General features: G+C 34.2%; 1 protein-coding gene across 1 annotated transcript in view; it reads right to left on the bottom strand.

Moving 5' to 3' along the window:
* LOC140142516 (uncharacterized) overlaps positions 1-21,569 on the bottom strand; it is a 165,869-nt gene that overhangs the window by 59,604 nt on the left and 84,696 nt on the right. The window contains 1 exon segment of the mRNA XM_072164506.1: positions 4,031-4,108. Coding sequence (XP_072020607.1) covers positions 4,031-4,108 — 78 coding nt within the window.

The raw sequence follows: 21,569 nt of genomic DNA on the forward strand, positions 1-21,569 counted from the left end.
ACAGACAATGTAATACTGACAAAAAAACCTCCTGTTTTGTATCCCTTTGAAGAACTAATGCATTGAAGTAATAAAATATAATGTAATTGCTTTATAGGTGCACACAGACACGTGGTAAAGGCAGTCTTATACTGCTTAATTCTGTCATGCTTGTCAGTGATATCATGTTAATTCACATATGGTGTTGTTTTTATTTAAAAAAGATTAATTATGCCAACAACAAGAGTACTGAGGTATTGATACAGTATAGATCATGATTGTGTTCTGGAAGTAATACAGTGGTGGACATAACAGTAAAAGTTTGTCTCGCACACATTGAAACATTGATATTCATTATCGGATGAGGCTAGACTTCCCTAGCTATTTGCTCTCTATCTTTCTATATAGCCTTTTTCAGCAGCTGATCGGAAATCTTCGCAAATTTGTTAAGAAAAATGTCACGTGCGGTAAACAAAAACACTATAATCAATCACTGCCGGCAGTGCTGGGCTCTTACTTGACACAGCATATTGAATACAGTGTCCACTACATCATGGTCAGATATGTGTTAAAACCATCAGAAAAGTATCAATGAAAACTGGTCTTGAAAAAAACCACTGAAAATCATGTTTTTTACCATTTTCTGTGAATTTGATTCAGAAATAGACTAAAAAACAATGAAAACAATAACATTTTCATGCCTGGAAAATAAATGGTTGAAGCATTTTTCATAAAAGTCCCCCTGCAAAAGTCTATAAAAGCTATCTTCTTTGATAGTACCAGTAATACTTTTTTGACCAATCACATCTTTGAAAATAACCTTAACACGGGAGTGATAAGTAATTATTAAATATTTTACATTCTCTTGTCACCCTAAATCATGTCAATGTTACATTTTGAAGTAAATTCCAAAAGGGGGCAGCTATCAATGAATAAGTTTGCTGTAGTCACATAACAATTAAATTCCAGGGATTCATCTTGCGGTCTTGCCACCAGCTGCGAATGGATAGCTATTATGGTGATGGAAACAATATCAGCTTCAAATAAAAGTTTTTAATAAAACAGAGAAATATAAATTACCATTTATTTATTACTTAACAAGTAAAAATAAAAAGATTTGAATAAAAATTTATCAACAGGACAAAATAAACCAATCCTCCACATTTTTACAAGCTTTGCTTCGCTATATTATGTGCCATAAAATTATGTACAAAAATATCTGTAAGTTTGGTGGACAAATGAGTGGGTTCATAATGGACAGGTATTTTCATACATATATTTACTGGATCACCCAAACATTCCATTTCATAAGCATTAATTAAAAATCTTCAGTGGATAACTGCATTGTGGTACATCTAAAAGGATGAGCTATATTCAGATGATAGCAGTAATACTCACATTATAGTAAGTGGCATAATATCAGCAAATAGCAATAATTGTTGCAAATTTGATCAAACATGCTATCTTCAGTAGAAAGCAATGCCATTCTATCAGAATTCTAAATTAAATATCCAATCTTCAGCAGATAATCAGTAATTGTAGCAGATCTAAAAAAACATGCTATCTTCAGAAGATAGCAGTAATACTCGCAAATATCTGCAGTGAACATGGTATCCTCAATAGATAGCAATAATGCAGCAAGAAATTTAAAGTTTAACAGTAATACATGTACAATACCTAAACTAACTAGCTATACATGCTATTTCCAGTACATTGCAACTATCCTATAGCAAATCGAACTTCATCATTTGGTAGAATTCAGTGCCAAATTTGGTTCATTCAAAATACGGTCAAATTTCACCAAGCACTCTGTACTCATGTAATAAGATGCAAACCGTACACGGCGTACAGGTATGATTCTTATTTGCTCTTGGGCTAAGTGTACCCATGTTAACTGCCTTGGTAAATACAAGAAACAAGTTTAATAACCCTTAATATAAAGCTGCCACCAGCAGTTATCCAAATAAACGCTTGGGATATCAACTGCCGGATGATATCGAGAATGCAACGTGACAGCATACAAACACGCCGGTGATGAGTGTTTTCTTAACAGATAATACCTGTGTATAGGAGTTAATATTGGGGGCTATCTGAAGGGATATGTCAAATCTACATTTACTAACTGTGCATCAAAACCTAACCGATACTGTAAAATTACATTTTACGTTTTTTTAAACTAAGCTTGCATAACATTAAAAACAGGCGAAACTGTTTATTTTATTTTATTTGAAATTTGGAATATTGAAATCAAACAATTTTTTTTTGAATTGCTGACGCATTGTGATTGGTCGATAGATATGCCCTGTCTTCCTCCCACTTGACAAGAGCATGTAATCCAATTATCCTCCGCAACAAAATTTCAATTTACAAGCAAAAGAAGTTGAAACCAACAAGCCTGTCAATAAGAAATTATACAATTTGCAACCTGTCAATAACACGTACTAAAGAGACATATCTAAAATTAACTACTCAATTATTAAAGCAATTTCAAACACCAAAATGCGTAAAATGCTAATCACTCACTCACTCACTCTATCAGCCGATACCATTTTTAATCTATCTGTATATTATATTTATAGTAATATTCACTTTACTTTGCTCACCATATGGGATGCAACCATTTTGTGAGCACAAGTGGAAAAACTAATGAAAATATACACAAAATTAGTAGAAATTCTTTTTCAAACAAAAAGCTCTTCTAAGATGACAATTACTGATCAATCTCAAACATTTTCCTTAATTTGTTTTTTCCCACTCATATGAGTATCATGAATTGTCAAAATACTGAATACACTGAATGACACTTAGGATGATTACTTAAGAGAAATAACTTGTGTTCCACCAACTCATTTCCTCAGCACAATGGGCTATTCCACTTTAAATCCTCACTCCCACTGTGGAAGATATTGGAAATAGCTTCTACATGGATAGTATGAATTTTAAATGGAATGAACACATTAGGAGCTCCATTTGAATTTCATACACCCTCTGAGGATGATTCAACCGGAATCTTCCACAGAGGGAGGGTGAGTATCAAATAGAGCCTGGTATATTTTGCAACAAAGTTCAGCCACTTTATACTAGGAATTTCAATTGAATGAACACCGCTTTCAACATCTGTATGCGATCCAACTGCAAATATTTCAAAATATAATGCTAACGTATAACCTTGAATACATACTAACCAATCACAAGTGAGTTGGATTCACTTCCGCATTAAGCTCACGCTGGCGTACATCGAGTATTGTACACAAAAAATCGTCAAGCTATGTCAGGCTGTGTTCATTCAATTGAAATTTCTAGTATAGTAAGAAATTTAAGTTGAAAACTTTGGTTGCATAAATATGATTGAAGTATGGGTCTTTTCTTATAAACCCCAGCATGCAGTATTCTACAGGGTAACTACTACCGGGTGGCATTCTCTTTAGCACATGTTTCTACTTCCAATGTCAGTGTCTCTCAGGGCCGGATTTACCTTTTTGGAGGCCCTGGGCCAGGCCATAATTTGGAGGCCCCCAACACACCGTGAGGAAGGCATGTGCACTCAAGTTGCAAAATGTTTAGATTTTACAAGGACAAAATGTCAATTTTAGCCCAAATTGAAGTTGAATTTTGCTATAGGCAGTGCGCATCAAGCGCGCAAAATTTTGCAATATTTTACATTATTTTGGCCCAAAACTGGAGTTTTTCGGCTAAAATGGAAGATGCACACTGCACAGGGCAATTTTTGGGGGCCCTGGGCCCGGGCCCATCTGGCCCTATGGTAAATGGTAAATCCGGCCCTGGTGTCTCTACTCAGTCTTTAGAATATGGGTGCATCAAATGAAGCATTTTTTCTGAATTAGGACAATTTGGGCTAAAAAATTCTTCATTTTGACTAAATATAATACAGAATTACAAAGTCTTGTGTATCACTGTTGACAGCAGATTGTCAAATGCATGCACATTGACGAGGATGCATAGCAGGAAGCGCCCCTTGAATATTGCATCATGGGATATGATAAAATGGTTTAATATGAGAATGGAGAAATGATGACAGATGGGTACTTACCTGATATGCTCTGAAGAGGAGATATAATTCCCTAGGCTTGGCATCCATGGGAAGTCCACTTACAAATAATGTTCGCACCTGCACAATAAATAAAAACAAGAGAAACTTTAGATGGAAATTCATAATACATTGACCATAAGGAATGCTAGCACTAAAATTTAATGTAATTATGGTAGATCTAAACATATATGCTCACCTCTGAAGATGGGATATTTAATTTAGATTTCAGGTAGAATTACACTGCTATCTACTGAAGATAGCATGTTTTTTAGATATGTCACAATTACTGCTATCTACTGAAGATAGGATATTTGATGGACTTGTGCTTGATTTTTTATCAAAATATGCTTAGAAATTGCTTAGTCAATGATTCTGGAAGAAAGAGGCTACATAAGTTCGGCCCATAGAGTAGGTGAGAAATCAAAACATTTTTGGCACTTTGTGACCTAGATTCTTGTGAAATTTTACCATGGGAACATATTCTAGAATTGCACTTCACCTCCAAAGGAAAAGGAAAAGTCGACTCATTATTGGGCGCAACAATCAAATAATCCTGCTACTTTCCAGAATTGCAAATGGCATTTTTTCAATTTCATTTGAAACCAAATCCATTCACCGTTTCTCTTCGAATATTTCCGTCATCTCCTCATTGTGGCAAGGAATCACATATCACAGTGTAGCATTCCCTTGTGACGTGGAATGTTGTATGCAAGGTGTTTGTTTTTCAGTAAAAAAAGATGGTATGTTGAAAATTCTATTTCCAGATTTAAATACATGACTATAGAATGCTAAATGTTCACGTTAGCAGTTTCTTTTCATCTAGGAATTGACTATTTCAGTGATGACAAATAGTTTCAAAATGTCAACCATAATTATTAAAGACTTTTGCTGCATTGATAAAATTTTATTTTGCTTTGCATAAATATTTCATTGCTGAAGGTACAAAATTAGATGCTGGTAAGAATGGAGATGTACCTGTAATTGATTGATATATAGTTATACTTAATAATGTTGGCATGGCGGGTGGTTTATGACATTCATGGGTCACATGCACACCCGTAATTAAAAAGCATCGCTGGTTGCTTTATAAATGAAAATCAATCAAATTAAAATGAATATGAAAGCGTTAATTTCCACACTTGATTAATTAATTTTTCAATTAATTAACAACTTTTTTTCCAGATATTACTTGGAAGAGTAATAATAGATATTTTATTTCATTCAAATGAGAATCAAATTATCATCCTTGGATAATAATTACAATCATATGATTTCAGATTATTTCCTACATTTTCCTACATTATTTAAAGTGATTCTTACATATTACTCTTTGTTTCTTTTTATTTTATAAATGTCATATAAGTTGAAAACAACAAAATTGTAGAATTCGGTACATATGGTACATATGACCAGCACATGCGTGGCCAGCTTTTTAGTGTGAGGGGGCAAAGCCAAATATTTGTCCCCATTGGTCCATTTTTGTCCCATTTTAAGGACATTTTACTCTTTGTCGTCCCCATTTTATGCCTGAAAAATTTCTGTGGAGAGGTATCCCAACCCCCATGCCACTGGCAACAAAATTATGCATAGAAATATTTAATTTTTCGATACGAAATTAAATAATTTCATAAATTTTATACAGTAATATGTTTGTTATTTTGCAATCCTAAAATGTTGTGCTATACTGTATTTTCATAACATGATATGACTATGATAATTTTACAAACATTTCAAATAATAGGCCATTTCCAAGCACTTGGCTCATTTTGAGCTCATCCTTAATGACAAGCCATTCAATTAAAAACACCCGAGCTTTATTGCAAAAAGCATTCTAATCGCACTAATAGCCACTAACAATAGGCTTTAACTAGACTACTGCAAAATTATGTGGGCCTCGGAATGATGATTAAAAATGAAAAATTGAAGGGACACAAACCTGTATCTATGCTGTTGGGAACGAGCAGCTAGCTTGCGTGTGCAGCGCTTATAAAAGTATAATGAGAACTGGTAAAATTAATCCTCTATAGATGTGCAAAATAAAGATGAGATGATGACAAAATGATTACAAGCTTACGGTTAGTGGTTTCCAGCAAGCAAGTTAGCCATCAGACATACAAGAAATCAACCAACTGCTTAACTCAACACAATTAACCCCTTTTCTACCGGAATTGTTGACTAAGCGATTTTGTCGCGTATTTGACAAAAATACAAGCGCAAGTCATCAATATTCATTGTACAATAACAAACTTGACAAATACTTCAACGAATGTAAACATGACAATGTGAAGGATGTAATTTGGAAAATTAACCTGTTTTTCGGTGTGAATAATGCAAAAATACAGCATAATCATCGCATGTTCATAATAGGCCTATGTATCCTAAAATCACTAAAGGAAAGTGTAAATGTATCCTTTGATGTCTACTTCACTAAGCACTCCCTTAGGAATAAGCAAAATTCTTAGTCAGTGGGAGTGGTCTAGTTCGTAGACACATTTCTGATTGGACAATCTCATGATTTCGGTGCCGCCTATCAGGCCGTAGACGACCCCACGCCATCATGCATCTTGATAATGCGTAACACGCGGTAGAGGTGCGCGTATGTATCGCGCTGGATGCGTAGACTAGTGCGGAATACGCCGAACGCGCTTAGCAGTACGCGCAACAGAATACGTGAAGTTGTAAACAAGTTTCGCTTCATTTTATAATGAGGGAGTTTTTATGACGGTAACTTAGTTTTTGCTTTAAAAAATTGTTTACAGTTATTAAAATAATATTTAACTGACTAAGAATGAGAATAAGCGATAGGAATTTTTATTTTGCCTATCCTCTACCTATGATAGAAGACAGGCAGGTCCAATATTTTTTATCGTAGTGGATACCGCTGCGCCGGCATCCACTACTCAAAATATTGGACCTGCCTGTCGCCTATCACAGGTAGAGGATAGGCAAAATAAAATTCCTATCGCTTATTCTCTAAATCATGTATAGCAGGACAATTTTGCGTAAGTCTTATTTTCGCGCATTGCTCAGTTAATTTCAGAACCGCAAATTTAAAAGGCAGCTTAAATATAGGCATAGAACTGTTTGAAACAGGGAATTAAAGAAATTGGAAACTGTTCAGAATGGTTAGAATTGCAAAATATTAATACAGCTAAAATAAAGTGTTATATAGTAAACTGCTGGATGGGTGAATAGATGGGCAGATAAATATATCAGTTAAATATTACAGGGGATCCAGTCATGTAGAAACCAGCAAATGTGCAGAAAACAGGAATGGATTTGCTTAGAAAGGGCCATGGAAATTCTTCTTATTAGAAAATTAATATTGACAATTTTGGGAAAAAATTGGGGCTTGTTGACTAATTCTGACATCTATGCATGTAGATATATCATTGCCTGCATATAAAACTGACAGCTATTATAGCCATCAGTTTATGTAGAGCTTGTTTTTCTGTCCCTAAACATTTTCCTAGAAAATAAAGACCATTAACCTCCGTTTTTGCGAGACCTTGTTTTGAAATGGAAGCATCTCTTTTTTCACATCATTTACAAACATCATATTTTACTTATTCATTTTCAAACATTTTATGAGCATAAGCATTTATCAATTCAAAATTAATAAAAACCATCAAAATTACCTTTCAATTTGAGTAACTAAATATCAAATGTGATAAGGCCTCAAATAGCATCTTCCTAATCGGTTTGGTAACAGAGACTAGAAACACTGCATTTGGTTGGAATAAGAGACTATTCAAACAAATCACGAGATCGTATTTGGTCAGAGAAGAGCTATTTTTACACGCAGCACAAATTTCCCATCCATAATGCTACAGACAATAATTTTGTAGCCTTGATTGGATTTGCAAATCTTCATTTTATCATGAAACCGCTCGTTTAGAGTGAGCTCTTTCTCCTTGAAAACAACTCACTGAACAAAAACAATTCTAAAAATAAATGTTATTATGAAATTTTCAGTTTGTTGATCAAATGGAAAATTGTTTTACCAAATAAAAATTGCGTAACTTAATTTGAGTAAATTTTGTTGGGCAGAATTCAAATATAATAATTCCAGAACAATAAGAAGCCAAGGAGGAAAAAATTCATTCAATTCGACTTTTGTCTTCCCCAATTGTCATGGCAACTAAAATGGTTAGTGAAGTGCTTAGTCTCTGTCTCAGAATATAAAGTCTCTGATGATTATTACACAAAATAGCTCTCTGCATGACTTCTTGCCTTTGTGAAAGAGTCATTTCATCCTCTCAAGGTCTTTCAATAAGTGCAGTCATGGTGAACACAATTTTTTTATTATAAAAATCGTCATTAAATTGAAGCATTTCTCACTCCTAGTGAACAAAATATTCTTCTAAATTGACATCAATTTTTTTGTATCATCATTATGATGACCTTGAAATTTTTATATATTTTTTTAATAACAAAAATACAACAAGCTGCATGGAAGGTAAAAAACCTCAAAATAAAATAAAAATTTAAAAAAACCTTGAAATGGTCAATGCTCCAGTATGTCAGCTCTTTCACTCCCCCACAATGTTTTTCAAAAGGAAATTAATAAAATGTACATATTGTACATATTGTGTTTAAAATAACCATCAATTCTTTCAGTTTCCTTAATTTGTTGTCCCTGCAAAATATCATTTTTTATGTAACTGATTTGATACTTTTCTTTGAGACCTTCACATCTTGGTTTTCAAGACTTTACCAGAGACTACCCATTAATATCATTACCTGCTTACTAAGTTACCCTTCTGTATCACATTCTGGTTCCTTTAATACAATCTTTCGTCAGAGACTAACACATTGTACTCCCATAAAACAACCTTGGTATCCTAAGAAATGGCATATTAATGAAATGTTTAAAGTCTTTGTTAGAGTCTATTCATCATGTCTTGGTCATTATTACACACTCATTTGACCTTGACTTGTTTTCTTTTCATTTTGTGAATCAGGAAACCGAGGTTCGGTCGACGATAACAATCGTTTTCCAATTTGACCAACAAGCTATCCTAACCACGGGGCCAACAACGCCATTCAGTTCTCCATCTCATCGACCAATTCTACAGAGTGCGCCCTATTTATTTTATTCAAATCAAAATTGCATTTTGTAATTTACGTTCAGTTTTATCTTCATCAAATGCTTACGGAAATTATGAAATGGACGTCAAATTAAGTATCAATCCTCCTGTATTTCACCACATTAGGGGCAAATTTATGCTCAATTTGTGCCACCAAGAATTGCAGCTCAAATATGCCGAAGTAAATCAATCTGTACATATGATTTGCTGGACTATTGATATTATGCACTCATTCATTATCAAAGCTGCTAGCAGTAAATGTACTTAATTATTTACCATATACTGGATGACATGCAGGCAGTATGAATCTGTTATAAATTTTACAACAAACTTCAGGTACTGCTTCTGAAAATTTTGCACAAAATTATTCATATCACTCTGAAGACCAGATCAGAGTAAATCTTAATTTTATAATATAAGCTTATATTGCATCTATGGACAACTTTTAGATACAGAGTATTCAATATAAATTAATATCTGTTCCAAAATTTCATGAAGCATAAAAGGCCAGTGGCCTGTTGGTGTTTTTTTTGCATATTACAACTAAAATACACAATACAACACACATGTTTCATCTAAACAAATTGTTTCAAAATTAATTAGGCAAAATTGCATATGACATCAACCATTATATTTCAAAAACCTTTTCAGTCTAAATCATAATTATGCAAATGACATTTGCCCAAATGAGGCCATGTGATTCTAACTGCTGTTACTGGGAAACACACACATGTATATTTATTCATCTCTCTTTATTTCAATTTTGTTTTCAAATTTTAAAAGAGAGGACTGTACATGCCCAATTGTACATGCTGTGTGAATGTTTGGGCTGCAAGCCATAATCATCTATTATATCCATGTCATTGATAAATCACCTCCCTTATTTTGTCAAATCACATAAAGTAACTTAAAATTACTATTAAAGAATATTAAACCATTCTTAATTTCACAAATTTCATGAAAGGGTCTGAATTTAATAAAACCATGATCTTTCTTTGTTCCTTTTTTTAAAACAATTATGAACTCTAATAACGGCAAATTTTTGTACATGTGTATTTTTTATGATTAGGCTGCAAAACGTTTTCTAACATTTCTAACATTATCTAACAATGTGTCACAATGTTATCAGATGAGATCAGTAGCATACATCTGAATTTGATCATAATATAAACTTCTTGCCAATAAACTTGATGAAGGAAGAATTTTATCAAATGAATGAATGAAAGTCTTCACTAAAATTTAAAAAAATCATAGCAAAAATTACTCTGCCATAAAATTCCTCACACAAAAGCTGGTGCTTAACGAGCAGAGGCATCATGTCTACATACAATAGTACCATTGTTATAATTCAGTTCCAATTGAGCTCAAACCATATGGTTCATCTTGGAAAGATGGAAAGATATGTGTACTAAAATTTGATGAACAGTGACTCGAGTTTTAATTTCTGTGGATACTGTAACTAAATCAAATTGGAAAACAAAAGATTCATCTGGGAAAGATGGAAAAGATATATGCGTGAAAATTTTAACACACTTCTAGGCCTACATGAGAGAAATTAGGGATTCAATTTCTGTGGATAAATAAAATTGATTTGGAGAACAAAAAGATACATTCCTCTGGTAGTAGAGCATATCACCATCTCTCTTCCATTTTTTTAATGCTGCAATTTTAAGACCTGACAATGAAACTTATCATAGGCATAATATTAACTCAACGCAATGATAAGGTTTCCTTCAGTTGTAAGTTACTGTAAAAGTACTACAAATTCAAATATTACATGTCATATGCAGGGTTATATGGTTCTTTAGATATGGTTATGGGTATTATTTTAGCACTTACTTATAGGGAGGTGTGATGTGCTATTACTGGAAGAGAACATTATATTATAGTATTAATCATGCTCCTAATGAACTGAAGTGAATGAGCTACCAAGTGATTTATTTCTACCACACCCAAACACCAAATACCAATGTTCATCAATGCTGTCACTGTCATCACATTGGTAGAGAGCTTGTTCATTTTGCTCCATCTCTTGACATTTCGTTTGCGGTCCATGATCATAAGGAACCACAGCATAGATTCAATTGATTATTGACTTTTCATCCCAGCTACATACACTTTAAGTAGATATCATTAGCTTTAGAAAGTTTACTTCAAGGACTGTTAAATATCAAAAATTAGAAAAAATATCAAATTTTATTAATTTGTCATAAATTTGTATTATATCGCAAATTAAAAAAAAATCAAAATCGGGACATTCCTTGTATTCAGAATTCAATTCGATATGTCTGATGTGCTCTCATGTCCCACAAAGAAACGTTCATACCAGAACCCTTAAGCAGGTACACTGAAGAATAACAAATGGTGCCACCATATCCATATCCATATTCAAAATAAAATTTCTGATTGATTTTCTTCCACCACACACACACAATATCAACAGGATTCCTTATCAACAGGAGCTTGAATATTTGATACATTTCTAGCAATCTGGATCAATAAATTGCCAATGCACTAAACAGATCAATACCTAGCATAATCATTAGATTGCCTTCTCCGATAATCGGCAATAGACCCGCTTATTGATGCGTATTGATTGTGATGGTTTGAAAAGGAGGCTAACGAAGATTTACGTTCAATTATTTTTATCCATATTTTGTATATGATTTAAGTACATTGACATGTTTGATATGTATATATGGTTGTATTGACTATTTCTGGAAATAAAATATCCATCTTTTTGAGTTACATGCCTGTTGACAAACTTGTTGTAACTGAAGTCACAGACCCTTTAGCCGGGCCCTTTAGACCCTTTAGGTGACATTAACTGGGTCACAAATATTGTATACTATTTTGTAGGGTGGCCATCAAGATGTGGGTGGCAAAAACATGGTTATGCAGCAAAATGTGTGCATCATATTTCAATGAAAACATAAGATTTGGCTTAAAAAGTGGGGCTGCTATGGCCGACACCCAGTCACCCTGCTTGCTGTGGTTCTGTAATAGCCTACAAAACTGCAATCTCCAAAGGCTCAAACATAATACTCGGTATTCCATTATGAACAGGGATCAAAACAGACAGAACAAATTACATGGGAAAAGACATAAACATCCATTTTATCTTCACACTCGGCAGCGCTCCATTTATAAAGCATATAAAAATTGATTTTATCAATCATTAAAAATATCTGCTATTCAGGGCTACTGGGGTAAAATTAAATCCCCTATAGCTGTTTAAATATTAATGAGGTATATTTGAAGGTCCACTTCATTTAAGTAAAAGAGGGGGTCGTTCCTCATCAATGACACCATTCAGCCCCTTACCCCTGTCGGAGGCCCTGTGCTAGTCATGTGCATACCATGGGTATAATTCAAGAAGCGAAGACATTCTTAGAATCTTTTAGATCCCATTAAAATAGAATTTCAAGGAGAACCTACGTATCAGTTATGGAGGCCCGAACCAGAACTTATTTTGGGGGCTTTGAAAAAGTGGACCTTTTTGTCAAAATTTGGACCTTTTTGGACTAGGGGCAGATTTTGAAAAAGTGGACTTTTTTTCAAAAACCCTATTTTTTTCCACTTGTTACGCTTGCAAATGGTACTTTTTTTTAGACCTTTGGCAATTGGGGGGGGGGGGGCATCTGCCCCAGCCCCCTCTGGTTACCGGCCTGGCCAAATGTATTCTTTGTTTTAAACTGTCACTGCTAAGTTTGAAACAACATGGTTCCATTAACATCTGTATAATTCCTCTTGCCATATGTTCATTCCACTGAAATTTATCAGTTCAAATGAATGAAATTCCTAACAATTTCTTAATTTTTCATTAAATCAGTGACACTTCAGGTTTGAAATCAGATGTGATAACAGCTTGCATCAATACAATGACATGAAAATCACAAAAGTACAATGATTTTATGCTAAGTAAACAAACCACTACAAAAATGGGCTATTGCAAAAAATAGATGCAGACTTTTTGACCAGGACCAATGAAAAATAGTTCAGTTAAAAATTTGATGGCCTCATTTCGCATTTTATTGCATTTCCAAGCTTTCCCAGCAAATCTGGATATCCAGACCTTTCTTTTATTGAAAATTTACTCCTCTTTAGGGGTGTGCACTTATTTTCTAAAATAGCCTTATGTAAGTAGGTCTTATTTGATCATATATTTTAGTTCACTTAAGTTGAAAACTTCAGAACCTCATTTTGTAAATAAAATAACACTGTTATAATCTAATGACACCTGCTTGGGCACTTAGTGAACATTTGAAATGTCAAATTAGGATTGAAAATTGAAAATTGAATAAATGTGAGGATGGATGCATGATGACAAATCTCTCCTGGATCCCTTTAAACCATTTTAACTGCACTGTACCCGGGGCACTGTACCTTTAACTTTCCACTTCATCTTCACAAACAAGAAATTCTGGTTACTGTAATACTACTCATTATTTTCAAAATAAGAAACATCTCAAATTCATCATTAATTAAAAATTCATGAGCAAGATGCACATAAAAATCCCTATACCAGGTGATAGTCATAGTTAAGGTCATGGGGGCAAATTGTCAGAAGAGAATGGTGAAGGAAGAAATGATGATCATTGAATATGATGACTCTGCCCTTCGGGTTATTTTTCTCCAATCATGACTCCAGGAATGCCATATCAGGGGTTTCAGGCAAAAAAAAAGCCCAATCTGTTATAGCTGCCAGATGTATATTTTGAGATTATGTACAATATAGAATGCAGAAATTGTCAAATGTGTACAGAGCAGCTATTGCAGATATGGCTTTCTGGCAACAATCCCTCCATATGATCAATGATACTCATTTCAATTTATTTTGGTGAAAAATGTCTAGTTGATACATCACAGGGCAAGGGAGGAGGAGGATGACAGGACTTATTATGTCATTAGTGTGCTCACATACAAATTAGATAAAAATAATTTCTTAATAACATAGGAATGTTTAAATTCTAAATGGCTGTCACATATCGACTTGGAATCAGTGCTGAAACACATTCTCATAGTCTAGGTCAAACTACCACATATAAGGTACAATTACATAGGCCCCTTTTCGATCATTTATCAACCAGCACACAGGAAAAAATTGACAAAGCCATTTTACCCTGCCGGGTTTGCAGCCGATTTATGACGGTTGAACGGAAAGCATCAAGGCATCGCTATACAACTGGGTTGGCACATACCAACATATAAAACCACATTCATGTATCATACAACATTCACTATGACAAGATAGCACAGGAAGACGACAATTGAGCAAAAATGGATTGCATCCGAGAATTTTTTTGAGTGGCATTCCAAATGCAAAAAATGCAGACTATCATATTGGCGTCTTTTGCAAAATGTTATGTGTCAATTTTCAAACAATCCTGACATTTACAATGAAAAATATGACAAGAAAATAATCATCCCGAGACACCTTGAAGCTATATGCCTGCCACCTTGGTTCTGTAGTCTATCTTTCATCAAATATATCATAATAGTGATGATATTTAAGCTTACTTACACACCCAATAGTTTCCTTCAAACTTTCAACTATATTTTAGCATTCTTTCCCTCTTGCTAATCTTAACATAGAACCACTGAACCCAGACTGGGCCTGCATGTAAATGGGATCCATCTGTGACATACACTTCAAATATATGGTAAAAAATGTTGTAAAATTATGCATGTTACACATTTTCTGCAGAAACATGAGGTGCGCATGGAAAAGGCAAATGTTCCTATCAGCGTGTGTACGGGATTCAACGTTATATACCCCAAATTGCAAGCAATGGTAAAGCCATTCATCTCTGTTGGTATTATTATCATGCTATTTTATTACATAGTGGTAGGTAACACATATTTACTATTGAGCATACTCTGTCAGAAATACATTCTATAAAATGCTTTATTTCATTTGAGATGACTATAATTAGATTTCATTTCACATGAATTATAATAAACAAAATCTGACAAGGAGGGTAAAGATGTAATAAAAAAATAATTGTGCATGTTCTAAAATACATGGGAAGTTTTTTAAAGGAAAACAAAAGCCTGTCATACTTTGAACAAAGACCATCAAGAAACCCATTATTATAAAAAACTGAGAAATTGTATAGGATGAGCCACATCGATCATCATTATTCGAGAAATCAGCCATTTTGTAAAACGGGAGCCATGTACTGTCACATAACTGTCATCATACCTGACCTGCTTCATCAAGTCTTCATCTCCACAAATCAATTCTACTAAATTGCATATTTGTTTGTGTTGACATAAACTGTACTATCAAATAAATTGTCATTTCACTGCCATGGTTGTCACAGCCATCGTTGTCGACAAATCCAAGATGTCTACCTAGCAACTACCTCAGCTATTGCTAGCTAAGTGAAGTTTAACCATATATGGCTACATTTAGCTAACTCTCCTTCCAGGCTCAAATCTAATGCTTTGCAGATTTATAAATAAGTAACACTTCTTCAAACGCATCGTCACAGCTTAAGCTAGGGAACCCAAGTAACACAATATGGACTAGATGTACTAGCTGTTACGCTGCGCTGCAGAGTGGGGACATAATAAGTGCTGACAAGCGAACATGTTTTTGGCATCATGTACAAGCGAAGCTGCAAAACTTCTGGTTGGTCGATACATATGCCCCCATCTCAAACGTTTGCCTCTTCCTTTATAAGGTAATACTGTGATTATAAAAAAACAACTATATATGTGGGCTAATGGAGCCTTGATGAGTTCAGAATTGGCAAATTTTGAATGGTTGAAGTAGTTTATTATCTTAAAAGCCATGTAAATTTAGGAACAAGTGGGTTCTTAATCATAAAATATATTCAATAAATCTTCTTTTTCCTGTAGAATTAATAGTCAGAATGATAATTTGGACACATTATTTTGTTAATCTCATTATTAACCCACCACCACAATCACATTTTTGTATCTCCTAGTGCATCCATCATGCCATAATATAAGCTGCTACTTGGAAACATGATTGACAAAAATATCCAGCCCAATTGTGCTGCACACTGCTGCTTTGATAATATGAGCAGAAAATCAAAAATTGATTTTACTTACAATGTATGTTATAATCGAAAAGACATTCTATATTCTGTAATATTATCCATTGGCCTCACAAAATCAGATAATTATTGTAGATTATCTCTTCTCTCTATTTAATATACAAAATGAAACATTCAATTGTTACATTTCATCCTCCTTTCAAGGATTTTATTGAGAAGATTACACATCAAATGACTAATTCTTTTAATCTGGAATAAATTTGCTAATCTTAAGAGATGATCTGCTTGGGTTGTCTTAATGTAGGATTTATCTCATGGAATTAGCCTGGACTCAGTAGCCTTCAGGCCTTCAGTTGGGTTTTACAATAGATATAATCAAGCAAAGCCAGTATGATTCAGGGTTACCAAACCTGCATTTTAGGAGCCCAATTGGGCCATTTTTGTAAATTATCCCAGTGACTTGTAACCGATTCCTATTCCAAAGACCCGTAAAAACCTTTTCTAATTGGGTGTGGTTTGATTTGACCTGCGTTTTGGACTCTGGTCCGATGTGAAGAGAAAGATATTAGACCATGTTTGAAACTAATTTTGACCTAAAGATGTAATTGATTCTATTTCATTTCACTTCTTATATTTCAGGATAATGGCCAATTTGAATGTGGTTTCATTATGTTATATACCATCTAAAATTTGGACTAATTTTACTTGAAAATACCAATTGAATTAGCCAACAAGAGCACTTCTTGCTTATAGCATCACATTATGCTTATAATCTCATCATCAATAGTAGTAACATTTTTATCTTCTACATAAAATCAAGATATCTAAGGCACTCAACCAGAACATAATTCAGGTATTGATCCTGGTGGAGAAGAGAATCCTTTTTTAAAAGTGGTGTTGGTTTGGATTTGTGTAACATTTTCAGCCTTTTGATTATCAATGACCCCCTTTTTAGGCCAATTTTGGTAATGTTGGATGGGTCCTTTCCAAAATTTGTCAAATTGTTTTTGGAAAAAATCCCAATTTTGCCTCGCTGTACCCAAAATTTTTGAACTTTTCCAAAAATTTGTAGGAGAAATTTGTAAAAATTAAAATTTGGCCAAAAATTATGAATATGGTATATCGATGGTTTAAATTTCTTGAAAAATTGGTATATTGATGGGTCCACTTTCAAATTCTCAACAACACACCATACCAAAACCAAACTTGAGTACCCCCCCCCCTCAGGAAAATAGTATTATTTAGGATTTTGGTAGAATTTTAAGTCTATCATGAGAGCTTTAAGCTTCCATCATCTATGAATGATGCAATGGAAACAGTTCCATTTCTTGAAGTTTTCAAGAAGAAAAACAAGACGATGGAGCATCACCTTAAAGCCTTGGGATCTTCCTCTCTGCATCATCAAATATAAGTATGCTAAGTATGGGGTCAGGAGGAGTACACCGAAATGAAAACCCACTGAATAATTGATGTTGTTGAACCCATGTATATAATACCATCCATTGTAACCGCATAGAATGTAGACAATCATCCCAATCAATGGTATAAGGCCTTAAGAGGACATCCCTAAAGTGAAAGAACACTACCCTAAGACTCCATTATCTCAGGATCAATACTTATGTTATATGCTGTTCTATCTATTTTCTTACACACTTGAAGACCCACTTGATGGAGTCTCGGTCTGGTAACCCATCTATGGGTAGCCCACATGCACAGTATTTTCCTATCTTTAACCAATATCAAGAATATAAATGGTGTAGCATCAATACAGTCATGTAAATATAGTACACACGACCTTTCAGAAGACATAGTCCAACCTCCGGTATCCAGACCTCTTAATTTTATACAAATCTGTTTTTCTGCTGTGTAATCTTCATTAAGACATGTTGTAGTAAAGTAACTACAAATTTTGAACGTTTGAGGACTTGTTCTCAAGTTGTAGAACGTTCAATAATTAATATAAATACTACCATTATAAACGAGTCCCGATGTCTTGCCCCAATTTTACTAGTACTTGAGACATTTAATACAGAATCACTTTACTCAGGTAGTTCACTAAACAATGGGCTGTTCCAATTAAAATCCATGCAAATTGAGTTGTCATTTCAGGTAACCCCATTTGAAATTCACACTCCCTGTGTGGAAGATTAAAGTCATGTCTTCCATAGAGAGTGTTTGAATTTCAACTGGAATTAAAGCCCAATGCTTGGGTCCATTCCTGGGTCCATCATGGCGGACACCAGTATGAGACTGATGAAGTAATGAGGAGAGTTCATTTGGTATAATACTATAGTGATGTATTCTATTCTTTGTATTTTATAATTCAATTGTTTTTTGGTCCAAGAGGTCAGGAAAGGAACTAGATTTACAACTACTTGAACTGATTTTCGCTAGAGTAAATATTGCTTCAAAAGTTTTGATTTCAAATAGCAGTCATCTTATTATTAGTACTAGCATATTATTTAGGTGTTTAACAATAAAAAAAAGTAGGTTTTTATTCCTGAACAAGCATCTTTTCATTGAGGTGATGAAAAAATACTAGTATAAAACCTCTTGAATATGTATAAGTGCTTTACTTGATGAAATTGATATTAACACAACTGTCGGAAGTTCTTGGAAGCCTACTTGTGATATTAGATCGGGTAGGATTTATATACAAAGTAGTCACAATGAACCCAGAATCAGATGAACTCAGAATCGATTGCTTAACATTAAAGGCTAATTTTAACAATGTTAAATTTTGGTTTTGTTTGAGCATTCACATCATTTTAATTTCTTTAAATAACTTTTAAAAAATTAATGGTTTTGGTATTGCTGGCTTCAGCATCCAAACTCCTTGATCCTTACAGAATCTTCTCACTAATATGCTGCATGTGGAATTGAATCCTACAAGCCTAAATCTTAGCACTTTGATCAATGCCCTGAATCTGGTTTAAATTTGCATTCCCAACTAAATCATCATTTTAATAGGCATTTTTTTACACACAAAAAACCCATAATTTTCACAAATAATGACTGAAATAGGATCAAATTTGTTTGCTTCTTTTGTTTTATATGTTTTCATACACAACCATGTAACAAGGGTAAAATAAACATGATAAATGTTTAAAACAGTTCTCAACAAAATAGTGACTTACTTTTATATTTCACTATGTAACAAGTTTGTTTACATTTTACAAGCATGCTTCCTGATGTGTAAAGACCCAAGCTCAAGTTGTTGGGAATATCCTCTATTCCGTTCTTCATCTTCCAATTCTATTTATTTCCTTCCATAGGTCAGCATGCTTAAGTCTAGTCCTATCAGGACCTAAGAGTGTCTCTGCACGGAAAACTGTTTACAGACATATAGACACGTTTTATTCAAAAATGAAACAATCACATCACCTGAAGATCAAAAGCTGTCCCTTTAATGAGTCAGAAAAATAGTCGGGAATTGGAAGGGCGTCAGTAAAAGATGAACTGGGGTCATGTGAGGTCAATCCTGGATCTGTTTTGTCTGCCATAGTAACCCAGGGAGACTTAACAGTGAAGGTGTTAAACAGGTACCCATAATGCCCTGCAGCCATCAGCGACTTCAGGTACGTGTGAGGTTCAGAAAATAATCATTCTTAAATACGCCTAGCTTTTCATAGTGCAAGTTGTGTTCTAAACATATGTCAATAGTGTCCCGTGTGTATATCTGTGGGATGGCATGTGTGGGATGTGTGCAGGAGCTACCCAGGACTGGGGGCCACTGTGGGTGAGGTATCTCCTAAAAGACCAAAAGAGGCTGATTTTGCACGCTTTTTGTATAAACACCCGGGGGCACGTGCCCCCTAAAATAGCGGGCCTTGATACGACAATGGTGTGTGTACATGATATGTAGGTGCATGTTTGTGAGCAAAGGACAAACTATAATTTTCAGCATTTAAAATGAGGACAGACCTTCAAAAGATGTGGTCCACTCTGCCTGTAGTCAGTGTTAATAGTATCATAGATACACACCCTATCTAAAATGGTCACAGATTGGGAAAAAATTGCTAAAGGGGCAACATAATCTTACATGAAATCCCGGCATGAAATGTTTCAGAAAGGTACAAAAGTAGTCAACCTTAGAGGTTTAGGTCCACTGTTTACATTTTTCTCATAACAGTCCATGTTTTGAAATCTGCAGAACCCCCAATAAATCGTGCTGGCTAAAGTAGTCGGCAGCAGTACCGGTATCTGGATAAAACGCTGTTACTGGTTGGACTTGGCAAGTACACTTGTAACATTAAAACATGTTGAATCCTGATTGAAACAGACAGTACAACATGCTAGCATTCTGATGTCAGATCAGGCAATTCCACCTGGGGTCATGAATAAAATGTCTTATAATGACAGAAATGGCTCACTTTTAAAGGCTCAATTGGTGATTTTACGGATCCCAAAATTTATCAAAATTTATTTTTGTTGTTGTTTTCCTTCCTTATGAATAAATGTATTAAATACATTTGATACTAAATATAATATTTAGCATAAAGTTACCATAATCAGGCAAAACACTTTATACAGAAAACTTTTGCATGTGCCTTTAAGTTGAACTTGAACCTACATTTCACTATGCCCTTTCTATAGACTGATGCATGCTTTACAGGTTGCATTGAGTTCAACCTGTTGTATGCAATTATTATTATGTATAAAAAGATGATGATTCAATTTAAACTCTGAAAAATTGACAAAAGCCAACCAATGCCCCAATCACGTTGGTGTCCCCCTCCCCAATTACTTAATTTGCGGCTTTAGAGGTGGCAATACTTAACTGATGGTAATATTGGTTATATACCAATCAAATCTAATTTCAATACATAATTTACTGTACTTTTAATTTGATAATAAAGTGATGTGATCTCATTTGGTGTAAAAAATATGAACTTTTCAGGGGTTTGCTTTAAAATCCTTACACTGTCCAATTTGTGGTTAGCACCGACAGTAGTCAATGAAATACCAAGCATACAAAAAGTGAAAGCAAGACTTGTCAATATTGTATTCATTGGGTCAACAAGCAGTTTTTGCTACCCTTTTGCCCTCAATCCACCAAGGTGTACAAAAAAGGTTTCAGCAAGTATTGGCTAATTGATGAATCTTTGTTACACTCTATTTGTACACTGACTTTCAATTCTGGATCAAAACTAGCTAAAATTCAAAATTCATTTTAATAAGTTGAACTTATTTATTCATATTAGTATTATTACCAATAAATATCCCAATTGACGAATTTATTTTATCGTAATTATCGCAGGTATAGCAGAGTTCATAATTCATCATGGAGATGGTATTTCATACCTGGACCAAGAAATAACATAATATTATTGTAATATCAATTTTAAGCTTTGCCCGTGATATCAGTAACACAGCATGAAGAATTTAGTCTTTGCCCATATTACCTCCACACTCGCTCAA

The sequence above is a fragment of the Amphiura filiformis genome, chromosome 20, assembly GCF_039555335.1.
Source record: "Amphiura filiformis chromosome 20, Afil_fr2py, whole genome shotgun sequence".
In the NCBI taxonomy this organism is placed as follows: domain Eukaryota; kingdom Metazoa; phylum Echinodermata; class Ophiuroidea; order Amphilepidida; family Amphiuridae; genus Amphiura; species Amphiura filiformis.